This window comes from Temnothorax nylanderi, unplaced genomic scaffold (genome assembly GCF_030848795.1).
Source record: "Temnothorax nylanderi isolate EJ_2023f unplaced genomic scaffold, tnyl_v1.0 TNYL_tig0091_pilon, whole genome shotgun sequence".
NCBI classification, from domain to species: domain Eukaryota; kingdom Metazoa; phylum Arthropoda; class Insecta; order Hymenoptera; family Formicidae; genus Temnothorax; species Temnothorax nylanderi.
The window spans coordinates 255,146-273,584 of NW_027249153.1; the positions used below are offsets into that span (position 1 = coordinate 255,146).

Below are 18,439 nucleotides of genomic sequence, written 5' to 3' on the forward strand. Positions count from 1 at the left end.
CATGCGTGCCGCTACTGCCGCTAGATGGGTTAAGCCGTGGCCGCGAGCGTTCGCGCCGTTCGCGTCAGTTCGTCCGTTCATGTGAGCGTTATTTTGTTTTGTAATTTTCTATATTTTATTGTTATCCGTAAAAGAGAGATTAGCGAGATAGCGAGCCGCGTCTTACGAGCGCGCGCGAGTATCTTTCTCTCGGGGTCACGAACAAACACCGGAGGAAACGATATCTCGCTCCCCGTCATCGTTATCACCGGACGAGTCTCCCTATCGGACATAACCGCTGTATCGATCCGCGACACCGCGACACCGCTCCATAGCCTGTCTGCCTGCCCCGGCCCGCCCGCCCGTCCGCCCGTCGCAGCAGCGTTATATACATGGTAAGAGGTTATGTTGACTCCGTTAGCTCGCACCGCGCGATCCTCGACGACTCGCGATTGCCCGGTGTGAGGTGCGGATCGCGGAGGAACGGATTGCACCTTGGAAATTTTATCGCGGACACGATCTTTGTCAGTAAGAAAAATGGAGGGCTCGTCGAGACCCCCGATAACACGTGCACGTGCCACCGGCTGTAACCTCGGGCTCCTGGAACGGAGGAGTCCCTTCTTGCCGTGAAAGAGATATGATGCTCCGTCGAATGTCGTTGTCGCTGCGCACCAACGTGGGCTTCCTCCGCAGTGCCAGTCACGGAGCAGCAGACCACCAATGTCTTGCAGAGGAGCCGCCGTCGCCGCTTGCACGTCGAGACGACACAGTCGTGAGAGGATCAGCTCCGAGGGCGAGGAAGCGGAATGCGCGCCCGCCAACGGGCTTTTCGCGTCGTCGAGAACGGAGGAGGTCGGTAAGAAGGACCGAAGGACCAGAAAAAATGAGTGTTGGCACCAGACGGCGCCTGGAAAGGGCGTCGATGTCGTGGAGACGGTAGCCGACTTTGAGAAATGGCTCAAGATGCGTAGCACGGAGCCGCCGGTGCCGTCGAGCATCGACCTGGACGCAGCCAAAATGGTGGAGGGCGTAGACCGGTATCTGGGCGAGGAGGTGCTGTCGCATAGCTGCTTCCTGAGTAAAGATCCATATGGCTTGTCCATCGACATCGATCTAGCAGACGCCAAGAAGCTCAACCTGTCATCGAGCTACGATCCGATACTACAGGATCTGACGCACAGCGAGAACCGGCTACTGGAACCACCGTGCGAGAAGGTCGTCGACGAGTTTATGCTACCGGAGTTCCAGCTGGATCATTTGGATCCATTGGCAGCGCTCACCCCGGATGACATGATGGTGGCCGGTGAGATTCTGCCGTCCGCGAACAGCCAACCAACGTTAAGCGTGGAGAGTCAAGATGTCGTACAAAATATTTCCAAAACAGAAATTCCAACGCAGAACAATGAGATCCCGTGCGAGAAATCCACGCAGGTTACTCTCAATCAGCTACCAGTGAATTTAGTCGCGAACGAGATGGAAGATGCAAGGACAGAACAGGAAACTATAGCACAATCTTCGGCAAGTTCCTCGGAGCTCTTCATCGAGGCTCTACCGCCGATGGAGGAGAGCTCGACGAATACCATGGCGAATCCCATGGAAGTAGCCACGCAAGGCATGGTAATAGAACAATTGAAAAGGACGAAACTCGAACCTCGTATCATCAAGAAACGTCGACAGATGATGGAGCGATTGGAGAAGAAGCTCGACAAGCATATCAACGGCAAGAGCTTTGCCGTTGATGCGGACTCGCAGGACGGCATGATGGCTGTGGTTGCTATATCCACTGACAAGATCTCCAACATGACACAGATCGTTATCAATACTGGCACAGAGAAACAAATCTATCAAGGCAAAACCTCAGAATTGATCGAGGCGACAGGCAACTTCCCAAAATTGCCCAAGATAGATACTTCCGCCGCGGTTTGGAATGGCACGGTTGAGTATGGTACCGATAATCCGAGTAATCCGAGTAGTCAATATGAAATTGTTATATCCAATGCATTGGAGGAACTAGGCATCACCGACGACAGCCTGCAGCCCTTGTGCGCCACTGAACACGACAAGGTGTGGCTCTGCCCACGAGAAGGCTGTAACAGACAGTTCGGCAGATTGTACACTCTGAAAGGTCATTTGTTGGCCCACTATGGAGTTAGACCGTTTAAGGTACATTAAAAAAGATATCGTGATATCTATATTTTCTTCCTCTAATCTTTTTTAGCGCGGTGATATAATTTTGCAGCAAATAAAATCGTTAAAAATTAATTTTGTGAAGCCCTTCAAATTACTCGGCATACGATCGTGTTTTTTTTTGTTTTTTCGTTTACGATTGTCTTAATTGGCTATATTTTTACAGTGCGACTTCGAGGGCTGCACTTGGGCCTTTTATTCCGAGTTCAAGCTGAAAAGACACAAGGAGACGCATCTGAAGCGCAAGGATTACGTGTGCGAGGTGGAAGGCTGCAATCGTCGTTTCACTACCGTCTACAATCTGTGGAGCCACGCGAAATTGCACAGTCGTCCTAATCGGATCGTTTGCCAGGTGCCAGACTGCGGCGAGAAGTTTCAAACGAAACGAGCATTGGAAGTACATATGAAATCACACGACCAACGCCATGCACCTTACGTATGTCAGCACGAGGGTTGTGGCAAACGTTACTACAGTAGCAACGCATTGACGTCACATCAGCGATCACATAGCTACAAGGAAGTGGACATCAAATGCTCGTGGCCGGGCTGCGGCAAGATTTTCGACAAGCCATGTCGACTCAAAGCCCATATGCGTTCTCACACCGGCTACAAGCCCTATCCTTGTACTTTCCAGGACTGCAAGTGGGCCTTCTCATCGTCCAGTAAGCTCAAGCGCCACCAGAAGAAGCACACGAATGAGCGCAAATTTGTGTGCGACGTGCCGGACTGTGGCAAGGCGTTTATGCGCTCGGAACATCTCAAGGAACACCGGCTGACGCACACGGAAGGTCGCCTCTTCGAGTGCTGTATGTGTGATGCCCGATTCTCCGCCAAGAGCAGTTTGTACGTGCATATTAAGAAGCATCAGCAGACCAAACCGGATTTGAACGTAGTCAATGATATGTCCGAAAGCACTCCCAATGATCAGAAACGCACGAGAAGAAGAGAATCTCATTACTCGCGAGTGAAGCCGATTAAGCCGAAGCGATGGAACACAGAACTGATGAACGCCGCGGAGACTATCGCGAAGGAAAACGACGTCGAGAAGCAGGGCGCCAGCGCGTGTTCCCAGGGTGAGGATCAAATGGAGTGGCTATACCATTGTCCGATAGATACATGCGGGCATTTGATCAGCAGCGAGACAAGTCTACGCGAGCACATGTTAAAAGCACACAGCATACATTGCGACGATTTGCTGACTAAGCCGTCTTCAGACAATGCCGACGTAGATTACGTTTTATATACCGTGCACAACTCACCTCCAAGTTCACCGACTGCCGTCGAAGAACAGATGGTTATGGTGACTCCGTGCGATGCCGTCATCCTCAACACCTCCTCGTCAAGAACGGATTGTTGTTTGCCGGAACCGGAGCCGCCACCTTTCAACACCTTGCTGAAAAGCTCGGAAACGTTCCGAAATGATGCGCGAACTGACAAGCGGGTCGTCGAAAAGGAAACTGTATCGGTGAAGGAGCAAGGCTCGGCAAGGACAGATCTAACATATTCCGACTGGTCTAAACTGAAGAAGAACAGTGCATTGATGAATTCGGTAGTAACGGAAACGTCAGACGTTGTACTGGGCGCGAGTGGTGATTTGAGCGAGGGTCTGTTGTTCACAGAAGAATTGCCGTCGATGTACTATCAGGACGATGTGGCAGGTACGGAATACCAGGTGCTGCTATTAGACTCAAGTCCGCTCGAGAGTGCTAGTAATTTGCGCGGTCTCGAGTGATTTTCGTGATGGACGCAAGTGATGATTTCCATTATCGTAGTCTCGAGTGATTTTCGTGATAGAGAGTGCTCTCGACCAAGTGATCGTATAATTATTTTGGACATGATTATTTTCAATGTAGCTTAAGAGTGGCATAATAGTTTTGAATAATAATGATTGTTATTATATTAAACATAGCTTTTGTGGTAACTTTAACACGATCTGTGATCCAGGAGCTGGCCTCAGCCTAATATTCATTTGTACTACGCCCATAATCGCTTTAAATCGTTATTTTATTAATAAATCGTTGATATTTTTCCATAAAAATCATCATCTGTGTACTTCATTGCTGTCGTTATCCGTCTATGACGCCCGCTTTATAGCCATACGTATGTTTAGAAGTAATTTATTATTTTGCTTTTAATGTATTAGTTCGTTTTTTCAATTTATAATTTATATTTTTATAATACACACATGTATATACATTCATAAAATTCTCTCACACTTATTGATCGATGTAATTCAACGACATTATATCACGTTACGGGAAGTCTATGCGACTTAATACTTTTTCTAAAATAGTATTGAATTACCCAACAACAATTACTTACGCCAAGTTGTAATTAAAAAAGTATACAAAAATGGAACGTACAAAAGGATAGATATGCATACAATTCTTGATTATTTTACGCTACGGATTTATCTACATATGCGCAAATCTATCTTTTATCGATAACGGTTGAAAAAGATATTTGTTTACTGCGATCAATTGGCTGCACATACAATAATCATACAGCATGTAGACGCATCAATAAGATAGAAGTTAGGTTAAATAGGAACTCTCGAATCTCTTTGCATGTTTTCTTCGAAACACACGAACGAACATTGAGCTCTTAATAAATCATTACGGTTATATTAATGTCATTCCAAATTGTATGTGCATCCTTATGTAAGCATCTTACAAAACATACTTTTCATTTGGTATCGTCTTATTTAATAATTCTTCGTATCGAAATTTTCATCTAATTTACGCCATTAAACGACGGCCGTTAAATTAGTAATTATTATACATTATTAAATTCCGAATTTAGATGTAAATATAAAAAAAACCTCAGTTTTGTAAGAGATGTTAATAAGAATAGTTAATACCAAAGAATATTTATATATCTTAAATATACACAACGTTCACGTAATCTGGAATGAATTCAATAGTGCGTTTAAAAAGCAAATGTGTAATTTTGATCTATCAAAATATAAAATGCATTCAATGCTTTTCAGCATTACAAAAATATGAGATAGTAATATCATACAACACATCATATAACACTAAATATGAAGTGAGAATACAGATTCGTACAATTCAAATATAATGAAATGTTTGCGGAATGTTTACTGTTTCTGTTTTCCTTAGGAAAATTTGCACTTATTTAAAATAAAGAAACACTATTTTACATGAATTTTTACTACTTGCCACTGTGGCAAACAATTGCATGCGTTCAAAACAATCGCGGTTCTAATAACCGAAGCGTTCACAAATATTGTCAGGCTTCCACGATATTGTCATTATATAATTTCTAAGAAATATAAGCAATTTTTCGTAGAATCTACATATTGGGAACGACCATACAATCGGTATATTAGCAATAATCATTGTTTTTCTAGTTTGTTAGAAATATTGCCGAAGACGAAGCTCAGAGTCATGCAAGAGATCACCTACTTGGTTGTATCGCTCATCAAACACTGCTAACATCCTATTAATACTTAATCGTTTCTACAAACAAGCTAGATGACCACAGGAAGCTCGCTCGTTAGAGAAGGATTCTACTCGCAGGCGCAGCTACGTCAAGAAGACACATTTCATCTTGCCTTGTTGAATATTAAATTGTCCCAATGCCTCGGAGTCTTACAATGCCAAGAGGATATTAGGCGGACAAAAATAAATGTATTTTTACGTAAACTTTTATCGATTAAACTACTTCCATTTGTTTGTCTGGAAGCGGTTTATCGTCCGTCATGTTTATCTGCGCAGGTTTGCTGAATTTCTCGGCAGTCTTGCGATAGATGCGGTCTCTGATGTTTGCCAGCATACAAACGACGCAATGCAGCACCGTTACAAACGTAAAACCACCGATACAAACGAGCGACGTCCGCACCGGTTTCTTCCAATCGAGGACTTTGTAGATATAGTGGTAGCCGTGCTTGTCAAGGCCGCCGGCGACATAATAGATCACCGAGAAGATTACGTAGAACATGACGATCGATAGGCACCACCAAAAGTTCCGCAGGCGGAACGATATGTTGGTGACAAATAAATCAATCAGCATCAGCACGCTGTTGCACACATGCATCATGATATTGAGCGGGTCCACTTGATGGATCTCCGGATTGTATACGGTGAGCCAGTAACACATCGTCACGCCAATGGCCATGTTGGTCGTTACGACGTACAGAAACCAGTATAGCCGCTCGGTGGACTCCAATTTGAGATCGCACGGATTGAAGCCGGGTATCTTCTGCAATCGCCATCGTTTCGACACGAGAATACCGCCGATCAACGCTTGTGTAATACCCAAAGCCATGTCCCAGTTGGTCAGATAGATTGGCCATTTCTCGTACTGTAACAGCGGTTTGTAGCTGCCGAATTCAAATATCGAACACACGACGAAGGCGGTCCAAGCGAGGAAGATTGTCCAGCGGTAGTAGAGGTACCAAATGGCCACGTAAGACTGGCACTTTGGTTCGGACAGCACACGCGCCTGCGGTGGCTCCTGTCTAGCCGCCTGTCTCCACCTTCGCCCGATCTCCAGACACCAGAGCTTGTTCACCATTGCGCGGTGACCTGGAAGAATGACGGACCAATTTATTAAATATTTCTTTTATATTTATTGTAAAGAAACGTGGACAATCGGCATATTTTAAATATGCGAGTAGAATTTGAAACACAAAGATCAAATTTAATATGAAAAGACTAGAGGGGCGTACTTGGGAAAGTGGGTAATGAGATGAAGGGATACGCGTCGCAAAGAAAATCCTAGAGCGGAATCGAGAGGATAACGGAGAACCGCGCGCGCCGACGACGACTCGTGACAAATAACGAGGAGGCAGCCGATTCAACCTGAAACTGGTACATAGCGGGAACCAGCAGTCACGCTATTCCGAACGTGAGCGTGATCCGACGATTAACGCCTTAATAAATGTAATTATTCTCCGAAAACGACCACGCGACACGCGTCGCTTCGCCGCGCTCGGATGAGCAAGCGCACGTACGACAACCTCTTCCAGCTTGCTATGATCGAACGGTACATTGTAAAAAAGAAAAACGAAACTATTTTATTCAGTATGCAACATTTTTTCCTATGCACAAGCATAATCAATTATAACCCTCCGTCTGTATATCTGGGTCTACGGCGTTCGAGCCAAAAATGATACCTGCTTGTAACTGTAAAACTTGCAAGCCTACCAGAAAATATTAAATAAACGATGTTTATCATAAAATTACTATAAAATCGTCAACTACAATGTAGGCAGATGTTTTGTGATTTTTTTTCAGATTTTTTAAAATATTTTAAGGTAGGGAAAAATAGCGGCGAACGTGACAGATCCACGTATTCATTCCGAGGGTGCAAAAAAAAAATTATAAAGAGGGATAATACGGCTATTCAATATTTTGGAATTTTATCAACATTTAAGAATTAGGATATAATTTTTTAATACTGAGCCAATATGATGTAAGGATTATATATAATATTGATTAATTTGATGAGCTAGAAGATTTTATTTTTTCCGTCGAGGTTTATAAGATTTTCTTCATAATTTCGAAGGTTTTCAAGGATAAAATTCATCGTTATTCCAATGGATATTTCGCAATGATATGTCGCTTTATTGACAACAATAAAACCGCGTCCGAAGATAATTCGCTCACGAAACGATAGCGAGGCGGCTTCGAAGGTTTTTCAGCGAGCATTTTTCGCGCGACTTACATAGCGAGCATTGTAGGAAGAGCAACAGCAGTCGTTTAGAGGAAGGCAATCCTGTGAACGAGAGTACCATCCTCGAGAGAGACTGTCGCGATGACGCGACGAGTACGCGTGATTGAAGAGCACCTAACCTAACCTAACTTTTACCCGAACAGCTGCTTGATTCGCGATGACAGCCGGCCCGCGGCCGAGATAAAACGCGCGAGCGCGAAAGAGGGGCGGCTTTTTTTAATACTTTATCTGAAATTCGAGGAACGAATACAGACACGGAGAATAATGCTGAAACACCTGTACTTATGCGAATTTATTCCTCTTTTCAGAACAATTATAGATAAATTAAGAGTTAAGCGATAGAATTGAATGTGTGTCTTTCGGCGCCTTTAAAAAATTATCAAAATTATTATGAGAGAATGGTTATTGTATTAAGAAGCGATGCGAATCGAATGCAGCTCGAACGTCGCGCTAAACTAAAGTAAGTTGCATGCGATCGCGTGAAGCTCTCTTTATCGATCGATAATATATTCGTACTGCGCGAACCGTTGACAATTTCAACTTGAAATTTGAATTCGTGACTTACTTCAGGCCGACGAAAACGAGAGAAGTTTGAATCCGCTTCTCCGCCAATTATAATTGGCTACTATAAGGTACGGAATAGCGAGAGAGGTTTCAACGAAATGGTCCGACAGTCCGACAGTCCGACTGTCCGGCGATCACGTTACTGGCGACGAGGAAAATAATCGAGGCGCAGGCAGGTCAGGCAGGTAAGCGTCGCTCAAGGTGTGATTCACTACGTGAGTATCCAAAGTCTGCCACGTTTGCGGCTCGAGGCCTCGAGGCTCGAGGTGTTGCGAATGGCGACGATCTCTCATGCACCGTCACGTATTCGGGTGTTCGGATCGTGTCGGAGGAGTGGAGTGCCTCTCTCCCCGAACGCCGTCGTCTCGCTGTGGTCTCGCTGTGGTCTCGCTGTGGTCTCGCGCGGCGCAGATGGGAGGCCACTTTGAACTAATTAATTAACCTCGTTGGTCCGGCCGCGATGCTGAGGTTCACACGGCGTGACAAGAGAGATCGGCCGGCGCTCATACATAACGCGCGCCGGCGAACAAAAGGTCGCGCGCCGCGGTCAATCAGCCAATACTAATTCACCGTTCATTTATTACAATCTTGGTCTATTATAGCCTGTTATACATTGTCACGAGCAAGTGGCCGGGTTTTAAGCGAATCGTTATATCCGCCGGAGTATCTACCTTCGCGGAAGGTAGAAGAAAGAGAGTAAAAATGTATGGGCGCGACTCGAAGAAGATCGCCGCGCCGCAGACAAAATCCGTTCCATGAAATTGGATTTCTCATCTCAAAAATTCCCAACCGGAACTGCGCTTCACGCTTCTTGAGCATCTTCTTCTTTTTTTAACGTTTAATTATTTTATCGTGAATTTAAGATTATAGGAAATAAAAGTAGGAAATGAAAAGACAAACGCAAACACTAGACAACATGCAAAGTATACACGGGACTCTATATTTTCGCGCTTTACCAACGACGAAAATTGTCACAATTTTTTATTGATTATGACGAAGATCTTTTATAAAATTAGAATTTGTAACTATATACTTTTGACCTCTGAATTGATTAACTTTTATATTTAAAATTGACCATTAGTCATTGATTCTCATCCATCCTTTTGATATGTTATTTGATCCTTCTAGATTATTTAAATTGTTTATTTATGAGACTAATTTTATATTTCTTCTTAATTTTTGACCGGTTGAACATGTTCTGATGAAGAGTAAGTCGAAACGTAAACGATTGTTCTTCTCACTATTCAATAAATTATTATTATTTATATTAAACCAATATTTATTTGTTGTTTGCTATATTTAGGAAAAGAAACTTTGGACATCGGATATTTATCTATTTTTAGACATTGCAGAATGCTAAAAGGTTGTTCTGTTAATTTTGTATTGTATTCTGAGGCCTAAGGCATTATGAAATAACAAATATATAATGAGATATCGTTTCGCTAAAACTCTTATCATGAATTTACGGTTTATCTAATGTTTAGTGTTTTTCACAATGTTTCACGTGATCGTAGTAGGAGATAAGAGACTTTCCAATCTGCAAATTGCAACGCAAGCAACACTGGTTTACTAAATAATACATGTAAGATCTTTTATAATTAGATAATTCGCAACATCATGATATAATAATTATAATTTATTAGTGTTTAAGAGAAATTTAAAAAAATGTAGTAAAAGATTAACGAACAATTATATAATTATAGTAATTAATTATTAAGTCTTTGATTTTAAAGATCGATAATTCGTTGATGTTATCTAATTTTGTTATTTTTTTAAACGAAATTTTGAAGACTAATAGAAAAGAAAAAGAATCAAGAGCAAACTGTGTTAGTGAAAAGAAACTTTTGATTAGCCTATAGATTTCGCAATGAATAAGTTTAAGTTAACTCTACATACTTTTAGTTTTCAATTAATGAAATACCTTGCTTGTATTATTCTCACAGTACAACTCAATTAATCCGCCTTGTTAGCATTCATTTCCTTCCTAAAAGTATCTCGTATTTCCGCGTTTCGCGCGATTGGGACTGTCAGATAAAATTCACATTTTCGATAACAATATTACACAGAACTCACACAAATGTTCTTCTATTCGCGGAGTATGATTTGAGAAATTTCGGTGACTTCTTGTTCGGTCAGCCGACGTGTCAACGCATAACGCATGTACGACCGATGTCGACGATCGACTAAACTCCGCGAAGTTTCCGCGCACAAGCGGAACATACGTGAGAACAGCACGTCAGAGATTGATATCGGGATAAACGATAATCGTCGCGTTTCGCGGGAAGCGATACAGCGTAATAAATGTGCGATTACGTATGTCAAGGTAAGCGTCAATTGGAAGAGAAAGACAAATTAGAAAAGAGAAAGAGAATGAAGATATCTTTTATCAAGGTCGTGTGAAATACATAAATAAAACAGTGTTTGTGCCTTCTCAATCAGGAGATCCATCTGACCCATCTGTGCAAACTTTTGGTTTTCACCTGTCTACAGAGACTTATCTATATTGTAGACAATTATGCATGGTATAGATATAGATGAGAGATCCGGGCATTTTATTATATTATATATAAATGTCGCGTATGAAGCTTAGGCCTAAAAGCCGATCGTTTTTCGGTGCTAATATAAATATTACGTGACAGAAAAGAAGAGAGCACAAATGGATTGCATATGTGCCTTTGTGTGTGTGTGTGTGTGTGTGTGTGTGTGTGTGTATGCATGGTGATATATTAGCACGATCAGGTAAGCTTGATGAGATCGTTTGAATTCAGACTGAATTTATCTGAGATAAACTTTTGTCAATAGAATGTGTTATTAATTTTAAAAATTACGCGTTACATTTCTCCTATAACATAATATCAATGCATGCACGACTCTTCCTGTTAATTTTGGACAGATCTTTATCTATCTATCTATATACACAACACACGCGCGCGCGCGCGCGCACACACACACACTACACACGGAACTTTTGAACCCTCTTTCGCAATTTAATATTTGATCGGACACAATGGACGCCGTTGGCAAAATCGTCATCGATTTTCTTCATGACCGAGCAGTTGCAACGTGTCAAATACATTTATTGTTCATGGCATCCCCGTATCCCGTACATCTATCAGATCGGTACATCGGATTAATAATTAAGAATATAACAACAAAGATTGTTATTCCTAGATGACTTTGTCAAATAACTCTCAAATCACCTCTGATGGTACATCGTTGATATTGTAAGATCACTTTGAAAAATTTCGTTGAATTCGAAAATCCAAGAATCTTGATGATATCGCGATAATTTGACGATCTCACGGAACTCGAGAAATATATATGAATTCAGAACTTTTACTGGAGACTTGTGAGTTAATGTTTTAGAATTCGGAGAATTAAGGGAAAAAATGGAGAAATACGCACCGCATAGCACGCACAGCTTCGGCAATTTCTTCGAGACAATTCGTTCGATGTGGTCGTTCTTTTCCAACATGTCGCGAATCTCGATCTCTTCGCACTCGGGAGGCATTTCTCTTTTAATTTTCTGAACGATTGGCTTCCTGCTCGACGCACGTTTCGCCTCTGACTACCCGGCCCCGGTACCGCGTGCTCGCAATCAATATCAATCCCGGGGTGAACACCGGCGTGAAGTTTCCCTCCCTGAACCTTTGCGGACCTGTTCCCCACCGAGAAATCCCCACCTTGATCAATGAGGACACGTGACAGAACGATATTCGAAAGTATCCCGACCGCATATTAGACTTCTGCGATTATATTTTTAGACATATTGAACATATTGAAACAAATACAAAAGTGGTTTTAATATGTCGTTTAATTAAAATAAATCATTTATCAATAAGAAAAAAAATATATACATACGAATATATCGAATATTTTCACAAGTAATTAACGATCTTAAAAAAAAAAAAACATTATGATAATGCCAGACAGCAGCATGGATGTCTATAAAAGACGCTTTTAACTAGGTACGTATTTATCCGTGTTGTCTGATGGGAATGATGTTCCCAGACAATAGTTTAGTAGATACATTTATAGTAATTAAAGAAAATGACAAATTCGTCCAAAGTTTTACACGTGAATAACAAAAATTTAGAAATGCTTAGAAATTATTTCCATGTCAAGAATATGGAAATCGAAATTGAATATACAGCCTGGATCATTGATTTCTTCGCTTAAATAAGTGATTTCTTCCTATTTGTATCTGATGAATTATTTGTCTCTGCGAGAACGCGACATATTTTTTATCAACATCTTTACACTTTCTTACACACTTTTACACACTACATTTCACACAAATGTTTATACAGTGTTTATACATTTTTTCAACCAAGTCATATCTTGTTTGAACAAATTAAGAAATGCTTTCTCATTCACACAAAAAATAACGCATGCATTTGTATCGTGTTTACGTTGCGTCACTGTTAATTGTCTCCGATCTTCGAACTGTACCCCTAATTTTCTTTCAATTATGCTAACAGCATAAATCGACTAACTTTACAACTTAAAACGTCACGAAATTAACTTGTAATAAAATCAATCTGTTGGCAGAATCACGTTTGTAATGAAATGGAACGTAATATATGTTGGAACGTTTTACTTCACTTGGATATAATTTATACAGGAATATATTACATATTACATATTATTATATGTTACATGGCACACATATTATGTGTTTCTTTTTTAATTCTATTTTAAGTTACAAGAACATTTCAAACCAAATTTATGAAAAAATTTATATACTTAAATATATAAATAATTTTGATCATATTTAGAGGTTTTTGAAACCATCGTGCACTGCATTTAATGAGATATTATATATATTTGTCTCTGCGAGAATGCGATATTAATTATATATATGATAATACCTATATTTTTATAAATATTTATATTACTACTTTCTATACAGTACTTATATAATCGCGTAAGTGAATTTCTTCGATAAAATCATGTCGTGTTGAAAAAGGAAATGCTTTTTCGTACACTTGCTGTAGATAAACATAATGTAAATGCAAACTTGCAAATTTGTACTATGTTTATGTCGCGTCACTGTTGTTCTCGGTTTCCTAAACTGTATGTATAATTGTTTCCTGTTATGTATAATTGTTACACGTAATTATGTATGTAAAATTGTCTTCTAATTATATTCGTAAGTCAAACCAATTTAAAATATGAAGCATTGCAAAACCTGAATAATCTTCGATAAATTAATTGCATTAACTGCAGAAGCGTACATGTAAAAGTTTAATATATTTGAACAAAATATGAAAATGTTAATTAAAGTATTTTGATTATACATCTTTTCTTTCGAAAATCTGATCGCGGAAATAATAAAATTATGATTTTAAAATTACAAATAATTAAATAATTTTTACCGATTTAAATAATTTGTATCATACTGAATAAGTAACTTTTTACTTTGTGCCAGTGAATAATTAACACAATTAACAGTAAAGACTTTTATTCGACCTAACTGACTATCATTATAATTGTCATGACAATATACGACCATTAGTTTTGATCAATTAATCGTCAAGACGTTTCGACCATGGGTTTTGATCTTTTTAAATCGATGTAATTTTGATACTTATATATATAAGATACATGGGCTTAATAAGATCCACTTAATTTATTTTATTTTTTTAAACTGTATTTATGAGAATATTGAAGTACATTAAATGAGAATAAAATCTTTATTTTAATCAATAACAAAAATAAAATGTCTTTTAAAATGCAATAATTAAAAAGAACAATTTTTTTTAACACTGTTATTATTATATGCTTAATGTACCCGGGGCTTCGCCCGGGCGTCTTCTTTTAAACGACTTTATTTGTGTTATTACATTTGTGTTCTAGCTAATCTTATATTCCACCAATGTATGATTCATAAACACATATTTTCAATAGCTTTCCACGTCACCCATGAGGTACTATTATTAACGCGTTTTTTTTTTTAGTGGTGTCCCCAGTAGGCCTAATCTACTAATCGTTTCGACCCTTTGAAATAAAGATAATTCGAATTGACTTTTGGGACCTTTTGCCGGCCGATTGGGGAGCCGAAGAGGGGTTCAAATGCGAGTCGTTGCATGACAACGAACACAATCTAGCAACACTACATTTATGAAATATTGCAATGGTTCATAGTGTACAACTGGTTCATTTATGGACTACCTATTCTATATAATACTTTAAGATTTGATTGATTAGAAAAATCTGAACAGGAAAAGTCATCAAGTACGACTATTTTAAAAAATTTAAAATTTTAAATATCCCGAATTTTTTTTTTCAAATTGGGTTGTAGCACAATGGCACACAGCCCATGTTACTCAGGAAGATATAAGCTATCCACCAATGTAAAAATTTTTGAAATTGATAGTTTTTTGAATTTAATAGTTTGTGAGACTATCCTGAACAATGGAACAAACAAACTTTTTCCCGTTATATAATAATAGTATAGATAATATATGTATAATAATAAGGTCCGAATATAAAATAAATTGGAAATAATAAAGAAACTAAACATTATCTTCTATCAGTTTAAAAATGATTATTAATCACAAAAAATTCCTTAAGGTTTACTCTACTCTTAAATATTACAATTATCTTAAATTTGATAATCATTTTTGGAAATATCTGCCATTTAGACCCAATTGTTTTTAGTACGTTTTTTTACTTCTTTTGCTTAGTTTTTTCTTAGTTTAAATATCACCTGCAACAAAAAAGATAAATTGTAAAGTGACACACTTCCAATAAAGCCCAATGGTCATATTTAAAGAGCCTTATTTAATAAATGCGTAATTCCAAAGAAATATATATATATTCTAAAAAATTGATATATAAATTTGTTATTTTCTACAGCCGGGAAGTTCAGTAATATTATAATATGTTATAATAAATCATTAAATAAAGCATATTTAACAAACTATTTGAAATACTTACGATCTATGCAACGCGGATTTTTATAAAAACGACATGCACACCCACATCGTTATCTAGAAAGTTTTTGTCGCACTGAACAGACGCGTTATTGCTGGTTTTAATTTCTTTTGCCTCTCTTCACTGGTCCCCATGACAGATCTTTTAAACATATACTCAAGACTTAAAGCGCGTTTTTTTAACTGGTAAATAAAACTGGTTTAAAAGTGAGCCTTATTAGATATTCGGCTCGTGTATCTTATATAAGCATCCTATTTAAAATCTCCGTAAAGAATTTATTACGAAAAATATTACCTTAGTCGAATAAGATAATATTTTTCGCAATATTTTTTACAGAGATTTAAAATGGAATGCTTATATACATATATAAGCATCAAAATAACATCAATTTAAAAAGATCAAAACCCATGGTCGAAACGTCTTGACGATTAATTGACCAAAACCAATGGTCGTATTGTCATGACAATTATAATGATAGACAGTTAGGTCGAATAAAAGTTTTTAATATTAATTTGTATCAAATAAAGTTTGCGAAAGATGATAAAATACCCAAATATATATATATGCAAAGTAAACAAATAATTTGATAAATATACATTTGGGTGCATTGACCATTATTATATAAATATATTGTACTATTATATAATAGTTTTTATAGCTCAGATATAAATGCTTCTGTAATTTAAGTAATTTTATTTTTCAGTCTTTACATAGATATTACGTAAACTAAAGTGAATTTGTGACACATGTAAATTTTCAACGTATCACAGTTCTTATCTGAATTTTATTACAAAAAGTTTGAAACCTTGAGCGCGTGCAACCGATTAAATGATTTTCATGGTCGATTTGAAAAATTTGCATCGAATAAAAGTCACGGTCGAAGGTAATTATATATATGCAAACGAATATAAAACGAAAATAATTTGTCAAATATGCACACTAGTAATTATTTTAATATTGATTAATTTTTACTTTATAAAATGCATTGTAAATGGCAATTATCATAAATAAAATTAAAGTTTTTTTATTTACACACAATTTAATGTTTATATAAAAATTTTAAACTTTGAAATATTTGAAAAATAAACTTGTGTAAAAAATAATAATAAAATGTAAATATTGATTCGACAATCGCCTTTTTCAAGAATGGAATTTAGAAACGAGATCTTTAATTGTAACCTGAAAATGCTTGATTGTAAACTATTGTGACATTTGACTTTACGCCTCGTTTAAAATTTTTCTAAAATCAGTCAAAATTAAAATTTGTACAGTGTTTTAAAAGTATCTCAGTGCTACGTAATATTATCGTGTTACATTCTAGATACCGTAATAGGAAGCCACGTCCGCAATGTCGAGCGAGTCCTTAACATTTGGCTGAAGCCGTGCCATCAGCAGCTCGTGATTTTCCAGGATTTCCCATTCAGTCTTGTGTTGATTTTGCCGGCTAAAGCTCATCTTGTGCCTTGCTTGCCACAGTTTACTAGTGTCACTTGAATCCATGTTGGTCGTTTGTTGATTTCCCGGTTACTGTTTCACCTGCGTGAATTGTACATACATTATATGAACTAACAGCTGAATGCGATTACTGCTGACGGCGAAACACGCCACTTTTTACCAACGCGCACGCGCCGTGTAGATATTGTACATATGTAGGCAATCACCTTAGATAAAGTATTTTTTAAATACTTTTAATATTTAATTGCTAGTGATTATTATTTATCATCTTGACTTTGTAATGTTTGAAAAGCGCGTTTTTTAAACAATTTGTTATATAAGACTCAAGAAAAACGGAGTTAAGATCACTTTGATCTACAATCGTGAATATTTCATGATCCTCCAATGTCCGGAGCGCGGCATTTTCCAAATATTCGTCAACTCAAAAGCGACGACTCGGAAACAGAAGAGTGCAAAATTAATATAAACCATATTTACACGTTATTTATTTTTTATTTTATGTTTATTTTATGACTAAATATTTTTTATGAATTTTGCATAAACTAGTTAGGAAGTTATAATAATGCGGAAATGTGTTATTTATTCGTAATTTTTGCGTCACGTGCCGCTCCTATAATGCTCGAGCGTATGACGTTGCAGTTGTTAAGCCATTATGTGATAACTTCCTTTTCGTGATAGCATCGTGGCTTTTTTAGACCTACATAATTTTATAATACCGCATAATATGCATTAGAACATATTCATCGCAACTTGCTAAGTTTTTTTTGCGAAAATTTGTTTCCTTTAACTTCGACGAATATGCTTGTCTGCAGCTGATTGAAAATGATGATCATAATCGGTTCTTCGGTTCGAATCTTTATATCTGTAGTATCTGTACTTAAGAGGTAAAGGATCGAATGTTCATTTTTTTAGCATTTCGAGAAAACAAGGTTTAAAGTTTTAAATAAGGAATTAAATGATATATTTTTTTAGATATAAAATTAAAGTAGCAATTTAATTTATTAAGTTTTTAATAAAGTATCTTAACTGATATGTTTAGTAGTGCAACTGCCAATAATACACTGTATCTGGATTTAAAAATTAGGCATTATAAAAATTTTTAATCCGACTTTTTCTAAACATTGTATCTTAGGAACTTGTAGAATAATAGACATAAGACGCTTTACCATTATAGGTACAGTTTAAGCTTTTATTATACTGAAAAATGTATTAACTCCATTTTGACAAAAACTGGAGACACGATTCTTTTTACGTCTAAGATACAGATATATAAATATAGACCTTTTAATTATTATCGTCTTTAAATGTGCATTTTGCAGAAATTTTAAAATGAGCATAGGTACGGTATAACCGTACCTATGCTCATCTTGAAATTTTACTGGGATTAATGTTTCATCTAGTAGTACTATTTCCCATGAAAAGAAGTTTGAAATTCGAGGTCCAAAAAATGGGCGAAATTTGCCATCACTCTTTGCTATAGCAGCTAATCCTTTTTTTTTTCATTAAAATTTTATTAGGAATACTATGAGAATTTGAATGTATATACAGATTTACGACTTTTATACACATTTTTTCTTTGGATGTTCCTAAATCTTGTGCGAGTACAGTGTAATAA

General features: G+C 37.8%; 2 protein-coding genes across 8 annotated transcripts; one reads left to right on the forward strand and one right to left on the reverse strand.

Moving 5' to 3' along the window:
- The first annotated feature begins 14 nt into the window (after positions 1-14).
- Positions 15-4,207, forward strand: LOC139775008 (uncharacterized). Of its 2 annotated transcripts, XM_071710642.1 has the most exons (3): positions 15-374; positions 509-2,142; positions 2,333-4,207. In XM_071710642.1, the coding sequence occupies exons 2-3, from the start codon at positions 700-702 to the stop codon at positions 3,896-3,898; spliced, it is 3,009 nt and encodes a 1,002-aa protein (XP_071566743.1). In that variant the 5' UTR covers positions 15-374; positions 509-699; the 3' UTR covers positions 3,899-4,207. The 2 variants fall into 2 exon arrangements, with proteins under 2 accessions (XP_071566743.1, XP_071566742.1); XM_071710641.1 differs by having other exon boundaries at positions 15-2,142.
- Positions 4,152-16,925, reverse strand: LOC139775021 (protein rolling stone). Of its 6 annotated transcripts, none has more exons than XM_071710659.1 (2): positions 16,695-16,925; positions 4,152-6,716 (listed from the first exon to the last, which is right to left on the reverse strand). In XM_071710659.1, the coding sequence occupies exons 1-2, from the start codon at positions 16,867-16,869 to the stop codon at positions 5,845-5,847; spliced, it is 1,047 nt and encodes a 348-aa protein (XP_071566760.1). In that variant the 5' UTR covers positions 16,870-16,925; the 3' UTR covers positions 4,152-5,844. The 6 variants fall into 6 exon arrangements, with proteins under 6 accessions (XP_071566760.1, XP_071566761.1, XP_071566764.1 ...); XM_071710660.1 differs by lacking the exon at positions 16,695-16,925 and adding an exon at positions 11,836-12,414; XM_071710663.1 differs by lacking the exon at positions 16,695-16,925 and adding an exon at positions 10,504-10,628.
- Positions 16,926-18,439: the final 1,514 nt, after the last annotated feature.

What these genes read in the sequence shown, in the direction of transcription:
- LOC139775021 (XM_071710659.1), bottom strand. Translation starts at nt 16,869, where the DNA reads ATGGATTCAAGTGACACTAGTAAACTGTGGCAAGCAAGGCACAAGATG. An exon ending in GGACGTGGCTTCCTATTACG is followed by an intron (nt 6,717 to 16,694) that starts GTATCTAGAATG and finishes TCATTCTTCCAG; the next exon opens with GTCACCGCGCAATGGTGAAC.
- LOC139775008 (XM_071710641.1), top strand. Translation starts at nt 700, where the DNA reads ATGTCTTGCAGAGGAGCCGCCGTCGCCGCTTGCACGTCGAGACGACAC. An exon ending in ATGGAGTTAGACCGTTTAAG is followed by an intron (nt 2,143 to 2,332) that starts GTACATTAAAAA and finishes ATATTTTTACAG; the next exon opens with TGCGACTTCGAGGGCTGCAC.